Source organism: Epinephelus lanceolatus, chromosome 9 (genome assembly GCF_041903045.1).
Source record: "Epinephelus lanceolatus isolate andai-2023 chromosome 9, ASM4190304v1, whole genome shotgun sequence".
Taxonomy (NCBI): Eukaryota; Metazoa; Chordata; class Actinopteri; order Perciformes; family Serranidae; genus Epinephelus; species Epinephelus lanceolatus.
The window spans coordinates 24,736,854-24,762,557 of NC_135742.1; the positions used below are offsets into that span (position 1 = coordinate 24,736,854).

The 25,704-nt window shown below is 42.7% G+C and overlaps 2 protein-coding genes across 3 annotated transcripts; one reads left to right on the plus strand and one right to left on the minus strand.

The window, feature by feature from the left end:
• Window positions 1-570: 570 nt before the first annotated feature.
• Window positions 571-7,030, minus strand: tctn2 (tectonic family member 2). The gene is made up of 18 exons (XM_033619124.2): window positions 6,898-7,030; window positions 6,564-6,677; window positions 6,342-6,412; window positions 5,956-6,157; window positions 5,746-5,846; window positions 5,432-5,631; window positions 5,206-5,326; window positions 4,940-5,090; window positions 4,754-4,831; window positions 4,545-4,667; window positions 2,732-2,806; window positions 2,536-2,634; window positions 2,303-2,420; window positions 2,114-2,217; window positions 1,573-1,717; window positions 1,275-1,418; window positions 1,076-1,164; window positions 571-923 (listed from the first exon to the last, which is right to left on the minus strand). Exons 1-18 carry the CDS (start codon window positions 6,977-6,979, stop codon window positions 814-816), a joined length of 2,127 nt encoding a protein of 708 aa, XP_033475015.2. The 5' UTR covers window positions 6,980-7,030; the 3' UTR covers window positions 571-813.
• A 697-nt stretch (window positions 7,031-7,727) lies between these two features.
• LOC117252089 (tRNA (32-2'-O)-methyltransferase regulator THADA) lies at window positions 7,728-25,107 on the plus strand. 2 transcript variants are annotated; one of them, XM_033618769.2, is made up of 31 exons: window positions 7,728-7,921; window positions 8,012-8,192; window positions 8,278-8,364; window positions 8,449-8,476; window positions 8,569-8,717; window positions 8,805-8,927; window positions 9,012-9,132; window positions 10,398-10,543; window positions 10,847-10,931; window positions 11,008-11,144; window positions 11,287-11,484; window positions 11,661-12,390; window positions 12,523-12,675; window positions 12,832-12,941; window positions 13,044-13,204; window positions 13,289-13,446; window positions 13,826-13,990; window positions 14,096-14,244; window positions 14,350-14,487; window positions 14,571-14,675; window positions 14,764-14,964; window positions 15,050-15,200; window positions 15,744-15,996; window positions 16,404-16,640; window positions 16,751-16,955; window positions 19,117-19,305; window positions 19,996-20,255; window positions 20,359-20,514; window positions 23,656-23,922; window positions 24,013-24,215; window positions 24,313-25,107. In XM_033618769.2, exons 1-31 carry the CDS (start codon window positions 7,803-7,805, stop codon window positions 24,558-24,560), a joined length of 5,613 nt encoding a protein of 1,870 aa, XP_033474660.1. In that variant the 5' UTR covers window positions 7,728-7,802; the 3' UTR covers window positions 24,561-25,107. The 2 variants fall into 2 exon arrangements, with proteins under 2 accessions (XP_033474660.1, XP_033474661.1); XM_033618770.2 differs by lacking the exons at window positions 24,013-24,215; window positions 24,313-25,107 and having other exon boundaries at window positions 23,687-23,850.
• Window positions 25,108-25,704: the final 597 nt, after the last annotated feature.

Consider the following 25,704-nt stretch of genomic DNA (forward strand, 5'->3'; position numbering starts at 1 on the left):
TGAATATTACACATGGGGATACCTAACTTAAGTGGTGTTCCCTTTTAATAGGCCTACAAGTCTGTAAAGGCTGTACTGCAAAAGAGACTCATGGTCCAGTAACAGTTTACTAGAATCCTAATACAAATTTAAAGATACACAATGTTTAAATATTTATTACTTTGTTACTCTGAGAGAATGAAGCCTTATCAGGATTAATCTGCTAAGGAGGACCAGGGCAAACATTTTAAGACCCATGTAATGAAAACAGGTTTTTCTTTTTTCATCTTAGTTTTTTGGGACAATACCTACAACCAAACACAGCTGGATGTTATTGGGTGATCCATACTGTGAAGTCAGGGGTTTAGAAAAGTAGAGAGCAGCATCAACTATGTTATATTTGGTGCTGTCAGCATAACACTGAAACAGTATTGTGATTGCGGATGATGACCCCATGTAGTAACATCTAAAATCTGAATAAACAGTGGCCCAGAATTGGGCCCTGTGGTACTTGATTAAAAAAAAGAAAAAAAAGAAAAGAAGAATTTATTGGTCAAAGGTATTTTGAAGGATTGAGCCTAAAAAAAGTCATATAAAAAATATTTTTATTACAAAATTGTGCACCGACAGAACTATTTACATTTCCACAAACATATTACAAACATGTAAAAACTATAAAATTGTAAACAATGTATCCTGGAAAAGGTAAAATTACATTTCAGTGAGATTTAAATACATCATCTTATTTAGCCTCTCATTGTCCCATTACCCCCCATCAGTGTGTCTTCATGACAATTTTCTCTCAGCATTTTCTCAGAGTTTTTGAGAGCAGCACTACTTCCACACCTGTCGGATTTGTCTCCACGGAGTCCCGAGAATCGAGGCAGTGATAAAGAAGAAAACTAAGATAAGGCCCTTAGCCAGTGACTGAGAATACGGCTCACCTGGGGAGAATAAATGTAAAATAAGTAATTAATAGCAATGTCAGGATCCATTGTAGAAATGTTTCACAGCTGTAGTTCAAGTTTACCAAATGATGCACTTCAGGAGGAAGTAAAACACCTGACAGATGACATAGAACTAGACAAATTCCCACCTTTGTAATACTTGGTGATGGGGAAGGCGAGCTCAGGCCAGCACACATCATTCCTGTCACAGTCATACTCTGTGAAGTTGATCTGAAACCTGGGTTAAAAGACCAAAAACCATCACACTCTTGGTTAGAATCAGTCAGGCAGTTGAAACATAAAGTAATTTATCTGGCTCAAGTTAACAACTCTCTTCATCAGTCTTACCTGGTTTTGGGTGGTCCTGTGTTGATGGGAATGTCAGTAAAGGTGACTGAGGAGGTGATGGGGAACAACTGAGTCACCATTGGGTCCACACATGGAGAGACATCACCTCCCCCACACTCCAGTGTCCAGGGGGACAGACTGTAGCTACAAATGAACAAAATAAGATTTTTGATTTTCATGACTTATAATGCTAATGAGAATTAGGACATATGGTGACTTCTAATGATCAACAGCTCCTCCTGAATTGAGAATACAATTTACACTCTGCATTGAATTAAGTTTAAACCCGATTACACACCTGACTTGCAAAGCCTGGATCTCCCTTTGAGGTATGCCCTCTACCATACCAGTGATGAGACTCCAAACATGGATATGCTGGTGGGATGGCACTCCTTGGCATGAACTTATGCTGTCTTCCATTGCTGTGCTGTTCTGAGTCACAACTGGAATTTATACAATGTGTGTGACATTTAGTTGGAGGGAAAAGTTAAATAATTTGGCAGAATGTTAAAGTTAAAATGCAAGTATAGGAAAAAATAAATAAATATTATTAAAGGTATATAATGCAGGATTCTTGGCTACTGTTTGTAAACACCCACAAAAAAAATAAAAAATAAGAAGAAAATACAGGCAGAGGGCAGAAAAAACACTTCAATGCACTTATAGTGGCTCATAATTCATGATTGAGAGGGATTACTTTTGTATGAGTTTATACATTGTTTCTTTAGGAAATCCTGCAGAGTATACCTTTAACAAAAGCATGATATCATTACATAAATATGCATGGACTGCACAAAAAGAAAACTGAAGTGTTTCTTTGGACCATCTACTGTACTCACAGCCTATGTTTACCCAGTCTGTCATAGTTAGAGGATCTGGGTTTCCACTCTTTGCCACAAGTGTAGCTGTGATCAAAGCAGCCTGGAGAGAAGCAACCGTCTCTCTAGAGGAGAAAAATGAATATATTTTACTTCAGCACAAATACATATAAATAATTATCACACATGAACTCATGCTGAGCTACTAACCTCAGGAGATTACACTGAGTCAGATTCTGTTGGCTGACGGGTAGGAGACATCCTGATGTTGAATTCTCTCCAAACAGAACTGGTTTCATCTCAGCAGTGGAACAGAGTCCATCACTCACTTTTAGTTGGATCAGAAAATTATGTATTTTAGTCAAACTGTTTCGAATTAAATATACATAATTCACTATTATGCTAGGGTGAGCCGGTCCACAACAAGACTTAATGGGTTTTACCTGGTTTCCAAAGATTGACTGACGTCCTCTGTACTGAGCCTGTATTATTGTCCAAAGTGTCCACAATTCCAGCAATAACAGGCCTTCCCACCTGATAACCTGTCAGTTAAAGTGTTTGCATGTTACCCACTATTTTCTACAAAACAGTTCACTTACACAACCATTCTCAGGACAAAGTATTTCATCTTGCTCTCACCTGGGTTCCCTGAGTTAGGCTCACCCATGACGTCTCCATTTAGAAACACAGCAGAATACCTTGTAGTTAACGCCACTGTTTGGGAGACAAAATAGCAGAAATGAGCCCAAACTACATCAAACATACAGTACAGGCCAAAAGTTTGGACACACCTTCTCATTCAATGTGTTTTCTTTATTTTCATGACTATTTACATTGTAGATTCTCACTGAAGGCATCAAAACTATGAATGAACACATGTGGAGTTATGTACTTAACAAAAAAAGGTGAAATAACTGAAAACATGTTTTATATTCTAGTTTCTTCAAAATAGCCACCCTTTGCTCTGATTACTGCTTTGCACACTCTTGGCATTCTCTCCATGAGCTTCAAGAGGTAGTCACCTGAAATGGTTTCCACTTCACAGGTGTGCCTTATCAGGGTTAATTAGTGGAATTTCTTGCTTTATCAATGGGGTTGGGACCATCAGTTGTGTTGTGCAGAAGTCAGGTTAATACACAGCCGACAGCCCTATTGGACAACTGTTAAAATTCATATTATGGCAAGAACCAATCAGCTAACTAAAGAAAAACAAGTGGCCATCATTACTTTAAGAAATGAAGGTCAGTCAGTCCGGAAAATTGCAAAAACTTTAAATGTGTCCCCAAGTGGAGTCGCAAAAACCATCAAGCGCTACAACGAAACTGGCACACATGAGGACCGACCCAGGAAAGGAAGACCAAGAGTCACCTCTGCTTCTGAGGATAAGTTCATCCGAGTCACCAGCCTCAGAAATCGCAAGTTAACAGCAGCTCAGATCAGAGACCAGATGAATGCCACACAGAGTTCTAGCAGCAGACCCATCTCTAGAACAACTGTTAAGAGGAGACTGCGCCAATCAGGCCTTCATGGTCAAATAGCTGCTAGGAAACCACTGCTAAGGAGAGGCAACAAGCAGAAGAGATTTGTTTGGGCCAAGAAACACAAGGAATGGACATTAGACCAGTGGAAATCTGTGCTTTGGTCTGATGAGTCCAAATTTGAGATCTTTGGTTCCAACCGCCGTGTCTTTGTGAGACGCAGAAAAGGTGAACGGATGGATTCCACATGCCTGGTTCCCACTGTCAAGCATGGAGGAGGAGGTGTGATGGTGTGGGGGTGTTTTGCTGGTGACACTGTTGGGGATTTATTCAAAATTGAAGGCACACTGAACCAGCATGGCTACCACAGCATCCTGCAGCGACATGCCATCCCATCCAGTTTGCGTTTAGTTGGACGATCATTTATTTTTCAACAGGACAATGACCCCAAACACACCTCCAGGCTGTGTAAGGGCTATTTGACCAAGAAGGAGAGTGATGGAGTGCTGCGGCAGATGACCTGGCCTCCACAGTCACCGGACCTGAACCCAATCGAGATGGTTTGGGGTGAGCTGGACCGCAGAGTGAAGGCAAAGGGGCCAACAAGTGCTAAAAACCTCTGGGAACTCCTTCAAGACTGTTGGAAAACCATTTCAGGTGACTACCTCTTGAAGCTCATGGAGAGAATGCCAAGAGTGTGCAAAGCAGTAATCAGAGCAAAGGGTGGCTATTTTGAAGAAACTAGAATATAAAACATGTTTTCAGTTATTTCACCTTTTTTTGTTAAGTACATAACTCCACATGTGTTCATTCATAGTTTTGATGCCTTCAGTGAGAATCTACAATGTAAATAGTCATGAAAATAAAGAAAACACATTGAATGAGAAGGTGTGTCCAAACTTTTGGCCTGTACTGTATGTTTCAACTATGACTGGTGATCAGTCAAATCATGAACAAGCTTTATGGGCACTTACCACTACTATTTAAAGTGATGGTCCCAACAGTGCGAGTGAGTGTGATACTTGTGATGCCATTTCCTTTCCAGTAGACTTTGTAATTAAGCGCTAAGGTCACATTCTCACATACCAGCCCCCCATCTACAGAGAAATATTAACAAGTTTAAACATGAAAGTTAATTTACAATTTAGGTTGTGTAAGTAATGGTATGTTGCAATCTTCGTACCTGAAAAGGCATCTGTGCTTGAAATAAACTGACTTGAGTCAATGGCCACTTCATCAGTAACATCCACCACAACATCACCTGGAATACATAAAAAAAATACTAATAACAATAACAAAGACACATGGGCTCAAAGAGCTCTGAATGCACCAAAGCATTGCTACAGTATGTTTAGCAGGTAAAACATACCCCCTTGTCCATTCTTCACTCTAGTCCTCAGATCTGTTGGTCGTGTAAGTAAGGGAGATCCAGTTGGACAGGAGCGTAGCAGAGTTACGCACTCAACTTTGAAATTTTTCAAAAATGCTACAGGAGCATTGTTAACACACTGCCCGAGTACCTTCAATGGAACAGAAATATACAAGGCATTAGTTTTTAAAGCTGTGGCAACACATACAATGCAAAATATAATAATAAAAATATAAAAATAAAAAAACAACATGCACAAAACTAACCTGAGGGATCGTGAAGTACTGGTCATTTGTAGTTAAAATGGGACTTCCTTGAATATAAATATTAACTGGCTGTGGAGCTGACAAAACAGGCATTTGGAAGGACGGGCCAGGTTTAGATGTGCTAGACAAGTTTAAGGGCAAAAAAAATCAATGATGAAAATTCAAAACAAAAATGTATAAATGACTCACTCAATTGAAAAACAAAACATATATTCAATTTTCTCACATGGTGTTTCCCTGGTAGAATAGTCCAAGGTAAGGGTTGTTTTCAGGTGGAGACTTGACACATAAAAATGGAAACCAATCTGGGGAGTTTTCAGAGGATTGCACAGAGCACTGATAATCTGGAACAGGGGAGACCTGTCCACCAAAGGGTCCTGGTAGACAGTGGGATGCAAATAGCTTCAGATCCTCAATAGAACAGTCCTGTTACAGTGGAAAATAAATAAGTCATTGTTGATTAATACAGAAAGAAATACATTTGTCTAAAATGCACTGTTCTCCTGTTAAAGAATGTAATAATGAGAGAAACGTAAATACCTTGTCACAGCAGCAGCGTACATCACATGCTCTTAACGTGAGGTCACAGGGACAAGAGCCCAGTGGTTGGTACACTTGATTTGGAATGACTGTTTTATTACCTAAAATGGATAGGATATTTATATTTACTTAAAAAATGTGGAACTCTCTTAGTTCTTGCATCCTTAGAATGAAGGCCTATTATGATGAGATCATTTTAATGAGCCTTACCAAATCCAGTATTAGCGGAAACCAACAGAGCGTGTATCTTGGCCTGGATCAGCAGTGATGCCTGAGGTGTGCCGCCCACACAGGCAGACACTTGAAGAGTCTCCAGGACACACAGTGGGTTTGGACAGCAGTCTGTGTCTGTCTCATTCTCACCACACAGACGCAGACTTTTATCCAGTCTCAGCTGAACCTGAACTGCAGTCTAGGGCCCCAAATAAAACAAAAGTGAGGCATGAAGAAAAATGGATGTTTGCACAATAATATCTCTATTTGTGGGAGGTTTTCATTAATTTAAACCATGTCTAACTATCTCTTACTCAAGCATAATTATTTCGCCATGATCTGTAAATCTAATCAAAATGGTAACTGTAAGACTGGCTTCTTACCTTTCCCACCTGCTCCTTTGTGAGCACCCACTGTGTTGTCTCAGATACACATGATGGAGAAGCAATGTTTCCTAAACAAGAAAACAAACTATCACCAAACAGACTATACAATCACAATCACTACTTTGTCATCTTTCTCTCTTACGTGATCCACTGAATTGGAGAATGGTGTATTCTGGCACCTTAATATTTCCAAACACAACGTATACCTGTAGCTTTTACCTGTTGTATTAGATGGAGACACTCTCCTCAGATTCAGAGAGATGTCCGACGTGTTTCCGAGCAAAAGTGAAGTGGCCCTTGGTCCATTTACAATGATATATGACGGCTGGAAAACTGTTAGACATAATGGTATCATTTCTGTTTACTGATTTAGCTTCATAACAGTATTTCATAATAAATCAACCTGACGTTACTTTCAACGTTAGCACGGGTTTCTTCTAAGTTAGCTCTTGGTTAGAGCTTTAGCGTTAGCTAAGTTTGCTAATGTAGCCTTAGCTATTTTAATGTAAAACTGTATTAACTGTGTGTATGAAGATAAATATTAAGGTCTTACCAAGATTGTTTTGAGTGTGAGCCAAAGAAATGAACATTAAAACACTAATATCAACGAATAATATATTAACCACGTTAGCCATTTGGGTCACTTCAGATTATATAGTCGACATATTGGTAAACTGTTTGTCTCCTGGCAACGCATAACCTGTGTTAAACCAATCACAGCCTCGAAAAGTTCTTCTTCTGGGGAAACAAGGCAAACAAATTATACTTAAAAACACAACAGCGAACTCTTCTGGCCGGTTGTGGAATATGCATGCAACTACAGTTCAATGAACAGCCTTAATAAGTAAGCAGGTAAGTAAGTTGGTAAGTAAAATTTATTTAAACAGTGCTTTTTGTAGACATAGGTCACAATGCAATAAAAAGACAAAGTGACTGCGTCGACAAGAAATCCTCATGCCATGTTTGAGTCATGTTTGTAAGTCTCAGATCAAGCTGTAATATTCAATTAAATATCATTTAGGAATTTTACAAATAACTGCTCCTATCCGCCTATATATCCATGTTATCTACTCTAACAATTATTTTAAAAATGTGGGGGACTTGGGGAAGTCAGTGCCTCTAAAGCAAGGGCCAAAGAATGGCTGCTAGATCGTATTGTGTTTTTATGATCTACTTTAATTACCTGAAATATGAATTCATCAAAGTACCCCCTGCTTCACTGAGATTTTCTCCTTGAAAGTGCTGTCTTTTCTGATGCGATTTATTTTGGAGTAAAAAAAAAAAAAAAAAAAAAATTACCCTCAACCAGCCTCTAGATGGCAGCATGTCGCTATAATGTTGCGATGACCACTGGTCTAAGACTGGTAGAATAAGAGTTATGTCACGTGATGAGCGTGTCAGCGTGCTGCCAATGTGTCTGACAACATCTGAGCTGTGTTTAGTGGAGTTAATAAAACAATGTCGTTTGAAAAGCTGATAACAAGTCTGCAGGAGTGTGTGATCACCGAGGAGCGAGCAGCTGAACATGTCAGCCACACACTCAGGCTCTTTATTGACAAACTGTCTGAATCCTCCAGGTTGGTACTTACAGTCTGAGCATGTCTGAGAACTTAGTATCTGTCATATTTATGAATGACTATGATGCATGATTATGCTCGCATGAACAGGAGTGGTGTTAAAAGATGTAAGGAGCGCTGTTTGGAGGAGGCTGTCCAGCTGCTGAGACAAACATCAGAGGCACAGCTTCAGGCTCTGGAGGAGAGACACCTCCAGCTTCTTGTCAGGCTCCTCATCTCTCTGCAGCTGCAGATGGTCAACATCTCCACTGCTTGTCGCAAAGTGGACCAGGTCAGCCCCACACTGTGTCTGTTCAGCATGCAATGCTTAAAACAAAATCATTCAGTCTCACTGAAACTTCATATTTCTTTGACAGATGTTGCAACATCTGGCAAAGGTGGACCAGCAGTTGGTTTTTAGAGAAACCCATCAGTGTTTGCACTCCATAGTCCAAACTGAGCAGGTACAGAGCTCTCACTTCACTTGTGTTTGTCATATGTTTGCATAAAAGCATCGCAGATAACTTTTCCCTCATCTTCTTTTTCAGGTGTTGTCTTATGAGGATCTGCAGAGAGGTTGGTGCAGGCTAAAGACGATGTGTTATTGCCTTGTCACTGATTTCTTATGAAAGTTTTTCCTCAACTTATTGTTTGTTTAACCCTTTCAGCCTGTATGTTCCTGGAAGACAGCACTGCTGGTCGTGAGGTGTGGCGAGAGTCATTCCTGTCTTTGTTGAATAAAGTGTCTGAGTTATATCTGGTTGTGTTGCAACAAGAGTCAGTGAGAGATGGACCACTGTGTTACATTGCTGTCAAGGTACATGGAAATCAGTGTGCGCACTGTATTCATCACAGGCTTGCTGTGTGATCTGTGTCACTGACCTGAGAACTGTGATCTCTGCAGGTGTGTTTGCAAATATTCCAGCTGTTGTCCAGTGAAGTGGCTCCTCTGGTATGGGACAAGGAGCACGGGGACCCAACGGTGCAGAAGATCCTGCAGGCTCTTATGGACATAATACTTGGACAGGTTTGTTATCAATTCATCAGTTCAGTCACTTGTTCAGTAGTTGTCTTTGTTTCATCTTCTCAGTCAGTGCATCCTGTCTTGCAGTGCTGCAACAGGGACACTCGTCTCTTGGCAGGCACTGCTGTGGCCATGCTGATCAACACAGCGTCAGAGAGCAGAGCAGGAGAGGCTGCTGCCTGGAGTCTGCTACAGGTCACTCACTCAGGTAGGTAACAACCATCACTGCTGGACAAACAGCACAAGCAAAGCAGATTTTGAAAACTGACCCGGGTATGTGCCCATGTGGGTAAAATGTAATTAGATTTTAATAGTTGTATTCCATTTCTTTCTCTGCTGAACTATATTCAAATAAGCATAAAGCTATATACACTCACTGGCTGCGTTATTAGGTACACCTTATTAGTACCAGGTTGGACCGCCTTTTACCTTCAGAACTGACTTAATTCTTGGTGGCATAGATTCAACAAGGTGCTGGAAACATTCCTCAGAGATTTTGGTCCATATTGACATGATAGCTACAGAGAACTCATTGTCATGTTCAAGAAACCAGTTTGAGATGATTTGAGCTTTGTGACATGGTGCGTTATCCTGCTGGAAGTAGCCATCAGAAGATGGGTACACTGTGGTCATAAAGGGATCGACACTGTCAGCAACAATACTCAGGTAGGCTGTGGTGTTTAAACCATGCTCAGTTGGTACTAAGGGGCCCAAAGTGTGCCAAGAAAATATCCCCCACACCATTACACCACCACCAGCAGCCTGATCCGTTGATACAAAGCAGGATGGATCCATGCTTTCATGTTGTTTACACCAAATTCTGACCCTACCATCTGAATGTCGCAGCAGAAATCCAGACTCATCAGACCAGGCAACGTTTTTCCAATCTTCTATTGTCCAGTTTTGGTGAGCCTATGTGAATTGTAACCTCAGTTTGTTAGCTGACAGCAGTGGCACCTGGTGTGGTCTTCTGCTGCTGTAGCTGCTTCAAGGTTCTATGTGATATTGGTTCAGAGATGGTCTTCTGCAGACCTTGGTTTTAATGAGTGGTTATTTCAGTTACGGTTGCCTTTCTATCATCTTGAACCAGTCTGGCCATTCTCCTCTGACCTCTGGCATCAACAAGGCATTTTCACCCAGAGAACTGCTGCTCACTGGGTATTTTCTCTTTTCCAGACCACCCTCTGTAAACCCAGAGATGGTGGTGCATGGAAATCCCAGTAGATCAGCAGTTTCTGAAATACTCAGACTAGCCGGTCTGGCACCAACAACCATGCTGGGTTCAAAGTCACTTAAATCACCTTTCTTCCCCATTCTGATGCTTGGTTTGAACTTCAGCAGGTCATCTTGACCATGTCTACGTGCCCAAATGCACTGAGTTGCTGCAACCTGATTTGCTGATTAGCTATTTGCGCTAATGAGCAGTTGAACAGGTGTACCTAATAAAGTGCTGTTATTCTTGTTATTTCTTAGAGCCCTGGCTGCTGAGTGTTGGTGCTCTCCAGGTACAGTGTTGCCCAACAGTGAGGGACGGAGTGGACAGGCTAGCTGTGAGCAGGGGCCTCCTGACCTGCTGTCGACCTCACATCTTGGTCAGTTCACACAGGGATGCTACAAAGGTAAGTCTAGTTAAAGCTCTTGAAGGACTGTGTGAAATGAAAAAAAAAAAAAAAATTATTATTATTGATTGCATTATTAGTCACAGCTTTAGGGAATTTTGCATTTCATTTTCATTGGAAAAAATATAAGAATGATGATGATGTGATCGAAAAATTGCAGCTCCTGCAATTTGGATATTTCACTTTGCCATATTATGATTTCTATAATATTTAGATTAATTGTTCAGCTCATGTGAATTTTTTTTAATTTTATTTTCATTGTGCTTGCTTTCATCACCAAATTTATTGTTTCCCTCTTTTCAGATGTGTTTACTGCTGAAAGGTTTGTTTCCTGTGGTCTATGCTCTGTGTGGGGAGAAGCTGGATTGTCTCTACTTTGCCTTTGAAGGTGAGTAACGTCCAGGTGGATTATGTATATACTTAACTGGCAGTATCACCTGTTCAAATATGACATGTCGTTGCAGCTTTAACACTGTGGCTGAAGAAAGTTAAAGAATGTCTGGCCGATATCTGGAAGATGACCGGTGATCGCCTTCTGCCTGACGACAGCAGCCTGCAGCAAGACCTCATTCACATTATCTGGACCAATGCAGAAAGCCCAGTGAGTCACATTATCGTCACTCTGGTACTGCAATCGAACAAATAATGCAGGATAATAGCCATAGTGGGCCTCATTTAGCTTCTCAAATGATAGACATATGCCAAGATTGTTCAGTGACACCTGTCTTTCCATGTGTTAACAGGTGGAAGGTGTGTCAGAATTTGTGCGCAGTGCCTTTTCTCTCCTGCTGGACCTCTATGAGATGGACTGTGAGCACTTTGGTGACACAAAGAAGACTCTGTACTTTACTCAACTTCAGCGTATAATCAAACTACCCTGGGAAACCAAAGCCAAGTATCATCGCCTTTGTGCCCTGCTGCCATATCTGGGTACTGACATGGTGAGGATTAAAGGAGTATTCAACCCCCAAATGACCGTCTGTGTATCAACTACTGACCCTGTGTTATGTTAAGTCTGTGAGGACAACTGTTTTGTTTGTTCCTTAAAGAGTTATTACAGTGTTAATAATGTCGTCAATAGTGCTCATGATGACTTAACGTTTCTTTCATCAATCAGGTGCTGGATCAATATGCCGAAATACCCACTCACCTCCTGAAGTGCTTGTCAACCAATCACCTGTCACCATGCGGCTCAGAGCTTTACAAGTGTCTGATCCAGCAGCAGAGGCGAGAGCTGTGTGATGGCTCACAAAAGTCCTCTTCACACACTGAGCTGGAAGTGGCCAATCTCTGGGCAAAGCATTGGCGGCATGTCCTTCATGAGGCACTGACGTCTGATGTGACTCTCCTACAGAACAACAGCTCGACGCTCTTACTGCCCTGCACCTTTCAAGTCTTCCCCTCTGCTGTGGGCCCTCTGCTGGCCTCTCTGGACCCATTCGCCCCCGGCCACCTCCACGCCTGGGCCTGCATTGTAGGCTCCTACCGAGCCACGACCGGAGGCTCTCCCTGGGCTCTGCAGGGGAGCTCAACCTTCAAAACCCTCCAGCTTGCTCTGGGATCTGCAGATGACAAAGTCCGTCTCGCTGCTCTTAATCTCCTGTGCTGCAGCCCAAAGACAAAAGATGTTCCGACCACAGAGGAGATGTCGATAATGAGGGTGTTTATTCCTCAGAACCTGAACTGTGAGTCGTCACCTTTTCGACAGCATTTCCAGGCTGGAGTCAGGAGGTTTCTGGTTCGAATCAGAGACAGCTGCTTGGCACGTGTCAGAGGACAGCAGGGCAAAAATAAAAGGGACGACACCCACTCAGAGAGAGAAGGGGATATACTGGAGCAGGGAATAGGTGAGATAACTGACAGTTGCTGTTTGATATTCTACCTTTATCCCGTACACACTGATATACATTTATCATACTGTATTTGTGGTTTCTTTTACACTTTAAATGTTTATACTTTCCTTTTCATATACCATGTAGGGTTTGTTGAATGGTTGGGTGAACTTCCATACAGCTATCTGGCCCCAGGGCACAGTTATCAGAGGAAGAAGACTGCGTTGCTGTTGCTGTCTGCCGTGCTGGAGACCTGCACAGACACCTGGAGCCCAGACAAAAAGAAGGGACAGCCTCCAGGTCAGTTTGGAAAACCAGTGACTGGAGAATGGCTAGTAACATAGAAACTAATCTGTTCTTTATATCACTATAATGTGTTATTCCTGCCAAAATTTATATTGTTTTATATTAATTTGGCTTGGAATTTAAATGAGCTTTGTGAAATCATTTTTTCAGTGAATATGGGGTCTCTTATTAACTATGCCAGACAAAGAGGACAGTGGGATTTCACATGCAGGACCAAACAGCTGGTCCTCATCAGCTGTTTAGAAGATTCTACGAATGAGGTAGAGCTGCATCATGTTTCTTTCATATTTTTCAAATGGATGATTGGAGATGGAGAACATTTTTAGAAAAGCGATAAAGATTTTTTTTTTTTTCTTTTACAGATTCGGGAGCTCTCAGCTGGGTTATTGTTGAGGTTTTTCCCACCCAGTTTTCCAGATGACATTGCTGCAGTGCTACTCACGCGAACCAAACAGCTTCTGTGCAGTCCTCGGGTGCAGGAGGCTCAAATGGGAGCACTGATGATGAAGGTCCTCCTTCAGAAGTAAGCCCTTAACTCCTACATGCCCTCATTCAGAGTAAGACCTGCTTTAGATACAAAGGTTAATAATCAGTTATTCCTCTGTAGATCACAAGACCAGCCTGAGGACTTCGGGCCGAATATTAACAGTGGAAGCAACACCAAAGCCTCCGGCATGGTCAGATTCCTGGTGAAGGAGCTGGAGGAGCATTATCTGACAGCCAAGGCTGACATGATGCTTGCTGCCAGGACCAAGCCCATACATGGTGAGACTTAAATTAATACTTCACCCCCTAAATGATCATTTGCACATCAGTTACTCCCCCTGTGTTATGTTAAATTTGTGAAGAAAACATTGTATTTTTCGCATGCATCCAAGGCTGCAGGAAGAATCAAAAAATGGAGAAAATTCTTCATGTTTAACAACAGCAAAACTATATCAAAATATCTGTTTACAAACTCTCACACAACTCATGGAGTATAATCCAAGTCTCATAATCCAGTCATATGCTTAGTACTTCACAAACAGACAGCCCTTTTCGACAGGGATCTGAAACTTATCTGTGCTCTCCTCCAGTCTCTGTTGCCAAAAGCAATAATTTTACCTTGCTAAACACAATAGTGTTGTCATGAATTATGTTCCAGGTGTTCTGAGTGCCCTCCAGAGGTGTTTGCTTGATGCTCCCAGCAGTGTCTACGACACACTTGACCACAGTCTGACCATGAAGGTGCTGGTCCTGCTGGAGAATATGTCTCTGCTGCTGCTGGGTGTCCTGTATGGAGACCAGGATGCTTGTGCCACTGAAAAGGGTAACAGAGCAAACTACAGAATCAATACTAAATTGGGGTGAGGTACACCACACTTCAGTTTTATTTAGACATACTACGCATTAAAACTGCTTTCCTCTGTCTTAGATGCGCCCCCTTCTTTTTGTGACATGGGTAACGCCATCAGCTCTCTGATAGCCCAGGAATCTGGAGGAGGCGATGTGGATGGAGAGGAGTGTGTCCTTCTATCTGAGGAGCACAGCCTCGTCCTCACCTGCTGCTGGGTCTCTCTCAAGGTAAAACAGAAGGAAGGTGGCTTAAACCTGACATTTCAGCTGAGCATATTTGCTGCATGTGTATTTTTTTTATCAAAATGACTTGCTTTCATGTTTTCTTGTTAGGAAATAGGAATCTTTTTAGGTTCTCTGGTGGAGAAAATTCTCACTGGATCCAAACCTAGCATGTGCCTCCTAACAAAAGACGATCTATGGAGAGCGTCAAAAGTGTTCAAGAATATTCTTCTCAAATGTCGGCACTGGGTATGTTTTATGAATCTATTTAGAGGCATCAATGCTGAATCACATCAACTCCTTCCTTTAAGAAAAACATTTCTCTTCACCAGGGGGCGGTAGAGGGATGCTGTGCAGGCTTCACCAAGTTCTGTGCCTCTCTGTTGAGCAGCAATGATCCAGAGCTTAGAGATATCCCGGCCAACATGCTGAAACAAGTGAGTGGTTATAGGTGCTTACATGCATTTTTCATGAATAAATGGACTACTGGCTCACAGGTATATTTCCTCTCCTGTCTCTTTGTAGGGTTTGCAGGTGGTGCGGTCACCTCGCTCCACCTCTGTGACCCGGCGGGCTGCAGGATTGCCTATGCTCATCCTCTGCGTTGTGTCAGCAGAAGAGGCCAGTAAAGCAAGACCACTGTTAGCCCACAGCATGCAAACCTTACTGGAGACAGCCAGAACCCCTCTACCCGACAACTGGGACCAAACACTGGACCTGCCACAGGTTTGTAGACACAGCAGCAAGAATGACAATCTTGGTCAAAACCACGAAGACGAATGTGGCTACGTAATTGTTCTTCCCTTTACAGGTGTGTGCGGTTCACACTCTGCAGGCCCTGGTTCGCGGTTCTGGTCTGGGAGTAGCTGTCCTTCACTTTGCTCCTGCTGTAGCCATGTTGTCACTCACTCTGCTCAGTTCTCCTTGCTGGGCCATGAGGAATGCTGCCCTGCAACTTTACAGTGAGGCACATGTACATTTACTTTTAGTCTGTATTTATGATACAGGTATGAAAGATTGCATTAGGACAAGATCTTATCAATCTGCCTGTAATTTTCTCAAATAATTGGTTTATCACTAGTCTATGAAATGGCAGAAAATAATAAAAACTGCCCATTGCAATTTCCCAAAGCCAAATTAACTTCAGATTGCATGTTTTGCATGATCACAGTCCAAAACCCAGAAAATCTGATATTATTCAATTAGATAATAAGTTTACTATCGTGGATGTAGATGTATGTTCATGTATGTTTTAATATGGTTTGTTCACAAGAATCTCAATTTGTAAAGTTATTAGTGACTTAAGTTATCAAATGATTGTAGTGGAGTAAAAAGTACAGACTTTCCCGCTGAAGTGTAGAGGAGTAGAAACAGAAAGTGTCATGAGAAAATACTCAAGTAAAGTAAAAGTACCTGAAATTTGTACTGAAGTACAGTTCTTTAGTAAATGTACTTAGTTACATTCCACCAGTGCTGATACTACAGTAATTAAAATCTGTTTCCAGGTTCTCTGTGTTCGCGAATGCTCGGCCAGCGGCCCAGCAGTGAGGAGGGAGGCCCTGCCCAGCACGGCATGTCCCCACTTGCTTTCTTCATCCACTACCCTGCACTCCAGCCCTTCCTCCTGGGCGAGCTGAGAGGGGCAGCACAAGACCTCCAGGGTCCACCCAATGAGGCCAAGCTACACCTCCAACCGTCGCTCTTCCCCATCCTGACCCTGTTAGCCCAACTCCAGCCTGGTGTCCAGGACTCAACAGAGTGATTATTGTTTATTTATCACAAGACAGTTTAGTCTGGTGAAATGTTTTAATTCTTTATAGCAGTGGTTTTTATCCAGGCCTAAACGTTGTAGCTTTTGGCCAAGAATTTGTCCGGCACATCGCCCCCAGTAAACTACTGCATTGTCATTTTTACATTTTTTGCATTGCACTTCTTTTTCAAGGATTAAAGAAACAAAATATAACGTGTATAATGCAGACTTTGTTACTTGCAGAAAGAATGCAAATAGACTTATTTCCCAAAATGAGCTATTTCTCTAATTGGTTATCATTGTATTCTGTATTCACACATAGCAGTGGGGAAGGACTAAGTTTTGTGCATGTATGAATCTCCATACTGAATATGACTTGACCAAGTGAGTGTCTTCTCTGACTTTGCTCTGCCAGAACTTTGTTGGACTTCCTGCCTCCTTTGCTCCAGCTGTCTGCCAGCCCTATTTACAGTGTGAGAGTGATGGCCTCGAAGGCTTTGGTTGCAATGACTCCCCCCTCAGAGTACATGAACATCCTCATCAAACTGACGGCTCAACTGCCCCGTCCACAAGAGCGCTGCTGTCACAACCGGCTCCACGGACAGCTGCTGCAGATCAAAGCTACCCTAGAGAGAGCGCTCTGCACTGTCAGGTGAGACTATAAACGGCTGTTTATTCATTCATCACACACTTTGAGGCTTTTAAGATGCCTGGTGTTCTCATTCATCAGGCTTTGAAATCCTGCTGTGTTTCTGTCCCCAGTGTCCCTTCAGCTGACCTGTGTGAGGTGCTGCGCAGGGTGGAGGCCTCACTGTGGCTGGTGACTGAAGCTCAGCACTGCCCACTAGTGAGAGGGGCCTACCTCGGAGTGGTGGACTCACTAAGAAGACTCTGCTGTGAGACCTACCTGTCAAAGCTCAGTGACACCCTCATGCACGACCTCCAGACACCTCAACAGGAGCTTCAGGTGTGTGACGCACATGCTCTTGTACTTCTAATGTGTATAAAAGGTGGACATAGAGGGAACATTTTAGCCTTTTATTACTAAATATACACAGATCAGCCTAAACATTAAACCCCCCAGCAGGACAATGCAGTATGCCACACGGCAAAAACTGTTCAGGAATAGCCTGAGGAACATGACAAAAAACTTAAGGCGTCAACCTGGCCTCAAAACACCCCAGATCCCAATCTGTTTGAGCATCCGTGGGACGTGCCGGTATCCTAGAGGTACCCCCATCTGCAGTGGGGCCTCCTTAGATAAAACTTGGCTCAGATCTGTCGAGGCATCGACGCAAGACAGGGGCGTGTCCTGTGGTGTCTGGCACCGGGGCATTGGTGGCAGATCCTTTGAATTTTGTGGGTTGTGAGGTGGGGTACCAGCATGTCCCATGGATGCGCCATCATATCGGGATCTTGGAAATTTGAGGCCATGTTGATGCCTTGAGCTCTTAGTCACATTCCTCGGGGCATTCATGAGAAGTTTTTGGTGCTTTTTATGCCTTTATTAGATATGACAGGCCAAGTAAGAAAGGGGGAGAGAGGGGGGGTGACATGTAGCAAAGGGATGTGGGCTGGAATTGAATCCCATGACTGCTGCAGCAAGGACAGTGCCTTTGTACATGGGGTGCCTGCTCTACTCACAGAGCTACTGGGCGCCTGAGCAGTTTTAGCAGTGTGGCACTGCCATCTAGGAGTGAGGGGGGTGAACTTGGTCTACAACTGTGTTTCGGGGGTTGGAGCATGTCAGGTGGCATCCACGTGAATGTGAAGACCAAAGGTTTCCCAGCAAAACACTGCATTGTAATGAGATAATTAATGTTATTTACTTTACCTGCCAGGGGTTTAAATGTTGTTGCTTATTGGTTTACATAGATAGCCAGGGAATATCAGAATCAGAATCCAGTTTTTGGCCAAGTGGGTTTTCACATACAAGAAATTTGCTTTGGTGTATTGGTGCATACATACAAATAGTAAGTGAAAATGAAATTAAATAATAAAAACAAGTATTGCAAAAATCAAGACACATAAATGTAGGATAGAATATAAAAAAATATATAAAAACATGAAAAAAACTTAAAGAGTATAACATACAGTCTCAAAGATGTGCATTAATGTAAGGCACATAGATGGATGTGAAGACGCCAGTTGCAGTTGGAAAAAAACTGTTGTTTTGGTCCTGATGGACCGCAGCCTTCTGCCAGAGGGAGTGGTTCAAAGAGTTGGTGTCTGGGGTGGGAGAAGTCAGCCACGATCTTTCCTGTCCACATCGGGGGCTTGGAGGCGTGCAGGTCCTGGAGGGATGTAAGATTGCAGCCATTGCCTTCTCAGCGGAGCGAATGATGCGCTGCAGTCTGCCCTTGTCCTTGGCAGTGGCAGCAGAGTACCAGATGGTGATGGAGGAAGTGAGGATGGATTTAATGATGGCAGTGTAGAAGTGCACCATCACTGGGGAGACACCATGCAGCAACCCGAATTGAATGGGGGGACATCGCATTTATATTGTGTGTCTTAAAGACCCTTAGTCAGCATTTTACTAAAAATGATGGATTCATATATGAACACATTTTTCGTTTGAACAGTTTAGGTGATTTCACGTGACATATTTCTGTCTGTGCAGTTTTGTCAGTGCTCTTCTAACTGGGTTTAAGTGGACAAGCTTAGTTTGAAAAACGCAGTGTTGTGTATTTTTGTGCACCAATCAGGATTTAGCAACATTTGAATCAAATGATGACGTGTTGTGGTTGTTGTATTCTGTTGTCAGTCAGATGCGATGAAACCACATCCACTTCCTGATGACACAGATAAACTGAGTTTTAAAGCATCAAACTCATGATTTAAAAAATCTGATAAGGTTTTTTTCTGAACTTTTGTTGCTTTATATTGTGCTTTTCTAATTGTATCTGTGATTACTTTATTTATGAGTAAAGTAATGCAAAAGTAATTCAGAAAAATAAATCTTGCAGTGACCTTTTGGGGCTCTGTAGAAATTTTGTCAGAAAGTAGTGCATTCATGCATCACTCATAGTAAGAAGCTGACTGAGATTATATAGTACTTTTTACCACAAGGCTACCAGGATGCCCCTGCAGATATTTTTTCTAATGCTTTATCTATGTCACCTTTGCAGATCGGGTTGTCATCCTTCCATCAACAAGCCATCCACTTCCTATGTTCAGATCTGAAATGGGCCTGTCAAATCTGGAACAACTTCTCTGCAGCAAGCCCTGATCTGAGGCTCTCATTGGTTACATGGGTGGTGGATGGGCGGGGCTCGCAGCAGACCGGTTTGAAAGAGGCGATCTGGAGGGTGTTGCAGGTGAGACATGATCTGCTCCGGAGACTGCAGAATGAAGAAAACAACCTCTTTAAAAACCTGTCCAACAGCTTTCAGTATAACCGCCCTCCAACAGCACAATGTGAGGAAACTGGGGAAGCTTTGATACAATGAAATCTGAAATCTGGCTGCAGATTTTTTTCTCCCTCTGACATAAGAAAGGGTGTGTCTATAAGCTTTTATTACTTGCTGTTCATATAGGTCATTTAGATAAACTCTCGGACACGTTACATTATATAGACCACCCTTCCCATGTACATCCTGTGTCCTGTTTAACTGACTCTCTTTGAGATAAGCTCGTTCAGATGTGATACTGCATATTTATAGACCGTGGATGAGAATGGGGGCTACTGTTCATGCTCATTTTACAGCCCTTATTTACATTTATTACATCATTTAGATGGACTAGACGAGCCTGGTTTCATGTATCTGATTTTAGTTTTACTATAATAATAGTAAATGTAAAGTTGTTGCTATTTTTTTTGAGGAAATGGTCCAAGTATTTTACTTGTGTTGTTTATTTATATTTGCAAAAAAAACATCATTCTTTACATTAGTGTGATATGCAGTTATGTTGAAGACTAGTCAGAGTAAACCTGGTTGGCATTTAAAAGCACACTGATAATTGCGCACAGTAAATTAAAGGACTATACTAATGCTTTCTATCTCCAGTCAAACCTGAGGGAGGCATTGTTGAGCCACAGTTTGGAGTACCGCAGGACCTACATCGCAGCTCTGGTGGCAGCGATGGCCGGAGGTGATTCTATTTTACCCCAACATCCTCCTCAGTGGGCCCCACTGGAGGAGCCAGTTCTGCCAGAGTGTCTGGATTTGTTGCTTAGGGACCTGGAGGACCAGCGAGGGGGGCCAGAGTTTCTATCCCAGGCTCTTTATGCTGCCAGCCTGCTGCTTTCCCACAGCTCAGACTCCAGGTTTTTACATATTTTATTGCCTCTTTTACTTCACTAGAGTCACACATTGTACTAGAAGACTTCCCTGCAGCTCTGATTTTCTTCTTATCTCTGTGTGAATCAGTTTAAAGTTATCCATGTTTGAGCGCTGGTGTAGCGTGTTGGAATGCCACCGATCCCCAGACGCTCCTGAAGTGCTCAGGATGGCGTGTGCTGAAGCTCTGTGTGTGGCCTCAGCTCCTCTAATGAGCCAAAGCATTCTGCATGCCACCATGATCAGGTGTGTATGGGGTGTCAGAAAAAAAAATTTGGTTACAATTTCCTAGCTGATTTATTTTGAATATTTAGCAATTTTTTTTAACAGTTAAGACAGAAATTCATGAGGTTTGCACTGGCTGAATTAGAGTTGTTACAGTCGCTATGGTTCAGTAGTGTCCTAGCAGTGGGGAGTGAGGCTGAGGGACCGTGCGGTAAATTAGATTTAACATTTAGGTTTAAACTTGATATTTAGATTAACATTTCAATATTTGATTTCATGCTTTCCACCACAAGGTTTTCCGTACAATTTCATTATAATAATGATAAGCAGACAAACATGTGTTTAGTACTTTGGTGTATAAGATGGGAAACAATTTACTAACTGGTGGAGGTAAACATCATTGTATTTCATACATTACACACAAGACATAAGTTACATGTACAGTACAGGCCAAAAGTTTGGACACACCTTCTCATTCAATGCGTTTTCTTTATTTTCATGACTATTTACATTGTAGATTCTCACTGAAGGCATCAAAACTATGAATGAACACATGTGGAGTTATGTACTTAACAAAAAAAGGTGAAATAACTGAAAACATGTTTTATATTCTAGTTTCTTCAAAATAGCCACCCTTTGCTCTGATTACTGCTTTGCACACTCTTGGCATTCTCTCCATGAGCTTCAAGAGGTAGTCACCTGAAATGGTTTCCACTTCACAGGTGTGCCTTATCAGGGTTAATTAGTGGAATTTCTTGCTTTATCAATGGGGTTGGGACCATCAGTTGTGTTGTGCAGAAGTCAGGTTAATACACAGCCCTATTGGACAACTGTTAAAATTCATATTATGGCAAGAACCAATCAGCTAACTAAAGAAAAACGAGTGGCCATCATTACTTTAAGAAATGAAGGTCAGTCAGTCCGGAAAATTGCAAAAACTTTAAATGTGTCCCCAAGTGGAGTCGCAAAAACCATCAAGCGCTACAACGAAACTGGCACACATGAGGACCGACCCAGGAAAGGAAGACCAAGAGTCACCTCTGCTTCTGAGGATAAGTTCATCCGAGTCACCAGCCTCAGAAATCGCAAGTTAACAGCAGCTCAGATCAGAGACCAGATGAATGCCACACAGAGTTCTAGCAGCAGACCCATCTCTAGAACAACTGTTAAGAGGAGACTGCGCCAATCAGGCCTTCATGGTCAAATAGCTGCTAGGAAACCACTGCTAAGGAGAGGCAACAAGCAGAAGAGATTTGTTTGGGCCAAGAAACACAAGGAATGGACATTAGACCAGTGGAAATCTGTGCTTTGGTCTGATGAGTCCAAATTTGAGATCTTTGGTTCCAACCGCCGTGTCTTTGTGAGACGCAGAAAAGGTGAACGGATGGATTCCACATGCCTGGTTCCCACTGTGAAGCATGGAGGAGGAGGTGTGATGGTGTGGGGGTGTTTTGCTGGTGACACTGTTGGGGATTTATTCAAAATTGAAGGCACACTGAACCAGCATGGCTACCACAGCATCCTGCAGCGACATGCCATCCCATCCAGTTTGCGTTTAGTTGGACGATCATTTATTTTTCAACAGGACAATGACCCCAAACACACCTCCAGGCTGTGTAAGGGCTATTTGACCAAGAAGGAGAGTGATGGAGTGCTGCGGCAGATGACCTGGCCTCCACAGTCACCGGACCTGAACCCAATGGAGATGGTTTGGGGTGAGCTGGACCGCAGAGTGAAGGCAAAGGGGCCAACAAGTGCTAAACACCTCTGGGAACTCCTTCAAGACTGTTGGAAAACCATTTCAGGTGACTACCTCTTGAAGCTCATGGAGAGAATGCCAAGAGTGTGCAAAGCAGTAATCAGAGCAAAGGGTGGCTATTTTGAAGAAACTGGAATATAAAACATGTTTTCAGTTATTTCACCTTTTTTTGTTAAGTACATAACTCCACATGTTCATTCATAGTTTTGATGCCTTCAGTGAGAATCTACAATGTAAATAGTCATGAAAATAAAGAAAACGCATTGAATGAGAAGGTGTGTCCAAACTTTTGGCCTGTACTGTACATTCACACCACATTCGTTCATTTTACACGTAACACCTCTCACCCCCTCCCCAGCCCCCCGACCACCATAAACACCTGATCCACTCACCTACACAAACACGCATTATATAAGTTCTGTGTCCTGTAAACTACACCGGATCTCCCCGTTCCCTTTCCAGTCATGACAGCCTCTTTTTTTCCTTTTTTCTGTCTTTTTTAAATTTATTAATATTATTATCATTTGTATTTTTAGTCTTTTAGAGCATCATAAATGTCCTTCCATACCTCATTATATTGCCTTTTTTTATTTTTGTCCTGTAGTCTGTAAAAAAAAAAAAAAAATCATGCCTCTCATCCCCTTCCTACAGCTTCTAATGGCATTTGCCAGAATCAACCACAGCTCACCAAGGACAACCAATCAGAACCGAGGAGTGGCTTACGTGGCTGTCAAGCATGTCAGTCACAGCTCAGTCAACTAGGCGCTGATTAAATATGAATCAAGATTTTGACACTGCATTGCCTATTTCTCTCTGCAAATGTTATCAAAAAACGTATTTCAGTGTACTGTTTAGCTGTATAATGAGAAAGTTTGTGACCTGGACGCCATGTTGGAAAGACTCAACTGGAGTACCAAGCACTGCCCATTGCCTGGAGCAAACTGTCTCATTGTACAGCTAAACAGTACACTAAAATATGTCTCTGAAAACATTTGAGGAGAGAAATAGGCATTGCAGTAACAGAATCTTGATTCATATTTGATCAGTGCTGCCTAGTTTGACAGTGTAACTGCAGTTTAGGAGCAGTGATCAACATAATTGACAGCTGTATTAGAGACTCCTCTGCTCTGATTGGTTGTTTTTTCATTCCTGTGCAAATAATGCCATTAGGAGCAATACAAGCAGTCAGAGAAAGTTTTTTTTTTCCACAGATTATCTAAATTTTATGACTTTAACAAAAGCATGTGAGGGAAGTCACCCCAATATTGAAAATATATAAGATAGAAATGTAATCACATTTTTACATTCAGCGCCCCATAATTTCAAGACAGTCATACAATGATGTCAAGTTATAGACTCTGATGAACAGATTCGAATAAAATGGCTGAATCTTTCTGGTTTAGGTTGATCAACACGGGTCTGTACTTGCTGCAGGACCAGAGCCAGCAGGTGAGGTTAAAAGCAGCCTGTTTCACCTCCATGCTGCACCATGCGAGAAAAGGAGAAAGCCAGAGGAGCGTCTACTTTATGCAGGTGAACCAGGCTCTGCCACTCCTACTGGACCTGCTCCTGGAGGAATGCTGGGATACCCCAGGCACACTGGAGGTGTTGCTGTGTCACCTGCCTAAGCTGGACCTCAGATCTGTGCTGAGAGAGGCCTCAGACACAGGGTATGTTGCCTCACTGAATCAATACACTTGTACAAACAGAGCAGCCTTAATTGAGTGTTGCTTAACTGTTATCACTGCTCTCCTGTTCAGGTGTTCCAGTCTGTATGAGCAGGATGAGGCCAATGTGTTTGCAGAGCCCTCTGTGATGTGTGCACATGTGCTGCCTTACCTGCTGCAGATGGCTGAGAGATACTCTGAATCCTCTGCTGTGGCACAGAGCCTGAGTGTGTGGGCAGAGGAGAGTGCTGCACTGGTGCTAGACGGCCTTGCAGTCTGCAGAGAGCTCCAGCCAGGTACCACATCAGTTTGTCAGTCTGAACCTCAGACAATGTTTAATATATGTGGTAAATTTTAACTGTTCTGTGTTATAATGATTTATTCTCCCTCTAGCTGATACTTTGACCCCAGCCTGGCTGGCTCTACTCATCGACCCCCGTTTCCACTGCACCCTGTGTGGCCTGCTCACCAGGGCTGTCTTTCTCCTCCAGCTGTTGAAAACATCTGATAATCTACGACACCTTTGTGATCCTTCGGCATTGCACATGAGTTTACAGGAAGTCTGTGGTGTGCTCAGTCCGAGCGGTGTCCAGTTTCCGTCTGTCGCAACAGCTGCTGTGGCTGGAGAGCTGCCACCATGATGCAAGGAGGGACTTTTTCTGCACACTCAGTGAGCACAGTCTTTTGGGATGAAATTACCTGTGGGTATTTCAAGAATGTTTATGACATCTACGTGTGCAATGTTAGTCTTGACTTAAGTACTGCTGATGCTGCAGTACACCAGCTGGCCAGGTTATGTAAGAGCTCAGTGGCTGCAGTCACTTGTGTCTATCATCATATTACCCACATAGAGAAGAAACCCTGTGGGCATTGGGTGCCATGTTCCTCACAGTGCTTTTAAATAAGGGATCATAACATAACATTTTCTGGTGCTTTGTTCACTTTTATAGCAGAAAGCTTTTTTATGCTGAGGTGCAGCCACCAAAATAGCCTCAGGTCTGTTTTATGATCACCATTGCTTCAAGGCAATAATCCTCAGTCCCAGAGCAGTGCTCCTGTCCTCTATTGTTCCAAGCAGTTTGTCATGTCTCAGCAGCAACAGTAGCAGCGGTGATGTAATGCAATAGCGTCTGGAGAAATTGGCCGCTTGGTGCCTTGCAGGGGAATAAAGTGTATGTTTTGATGGTCCATTAGAGACCTTCTGCCTGGATAAGTGTCCATTTTCCCAACCACACGAGGGCTGAAGATGATTGACTGGATCTGATAGAAAGCTGTCGGTTGCTATACGAGGGACCACACACACCAGAGCAGTCTTACATCACCAGATATCCCACTGCTGTTGTTTGAGAGGCGTGGCTCTCAGTATGAAACAAACACTGACACATATGACTTTGTGCAAACTATGGTTGAGCTTTGGTTAAAGGTCCAGTATGTAGGATTTAGGGGCATCTTTTGGCAGAAATGGTACATAATAATCATAACTATGTTTGTTTATGATCACCTGAAAATACGAATCGTTGCATTTTCGTTATGTCTACATATGGAGCGGGTCCTCTGCAACAGAGTCCACCATGTTGTTTCTGTTCTTCCAGAATGGACAAACCACACACTCGGCTCAGTTTGCATTTTCACATCAGCCACCGTAGTTCTACCACACGCTTGGGACACAGGAGAAGGTCCAGTTTTGCAACCTCACTGCTAGATGCCTCTTAATCCTACACACTGGATCAGAGCCCTGCACAGGACTGGTTTCCTCATCCCACTCCTGCCCGCTTCTGCTGAATT

Coding starts and splice junctions, on each gene's coding strand:
- tctn2 (XM_033619124.2), bottom strand. CDS start 6,979: ATGGCTAACGTGGTTAATATATTATTCGTTGATATTAGTGTTTTAATG. Junction 5,327..5,431: donor TTCTACCAGGGAAACACCAT/GTGAGAAAATTG, acceptor AAACTTGTCTAG/CACATCTAAACCTGGCCCGT. Junction 5,091..5,205: donor AGTACTTCACGATCCCTCAG/GTTAGTTTTGTG, acceptor GTTCCATTGAAG/GTACTCGGGCAGTGTGTTAA.
- LOC117252089 (XM_033618769.2), top strand. CDS start 7,803: ATGTCGTTTGAAAAGCTGATAACAAGTCTGCAGGAGTGTGTGATCACC. Junction 14,245..14,349: donor GCTGCTGGGTCTCTCTCAAG/GTAAAACAGAAG, acceptor TTTTCTTGTTAG/GAAATAGGAATCTTTTTAGG. Junction 15,997..16,403: donor GGTGTCCAGGACTCAACAGA/GTGATTATTGTT, acceptor TTGCTCTGCCAG/AACTTTGTTGGACTTCCTGC.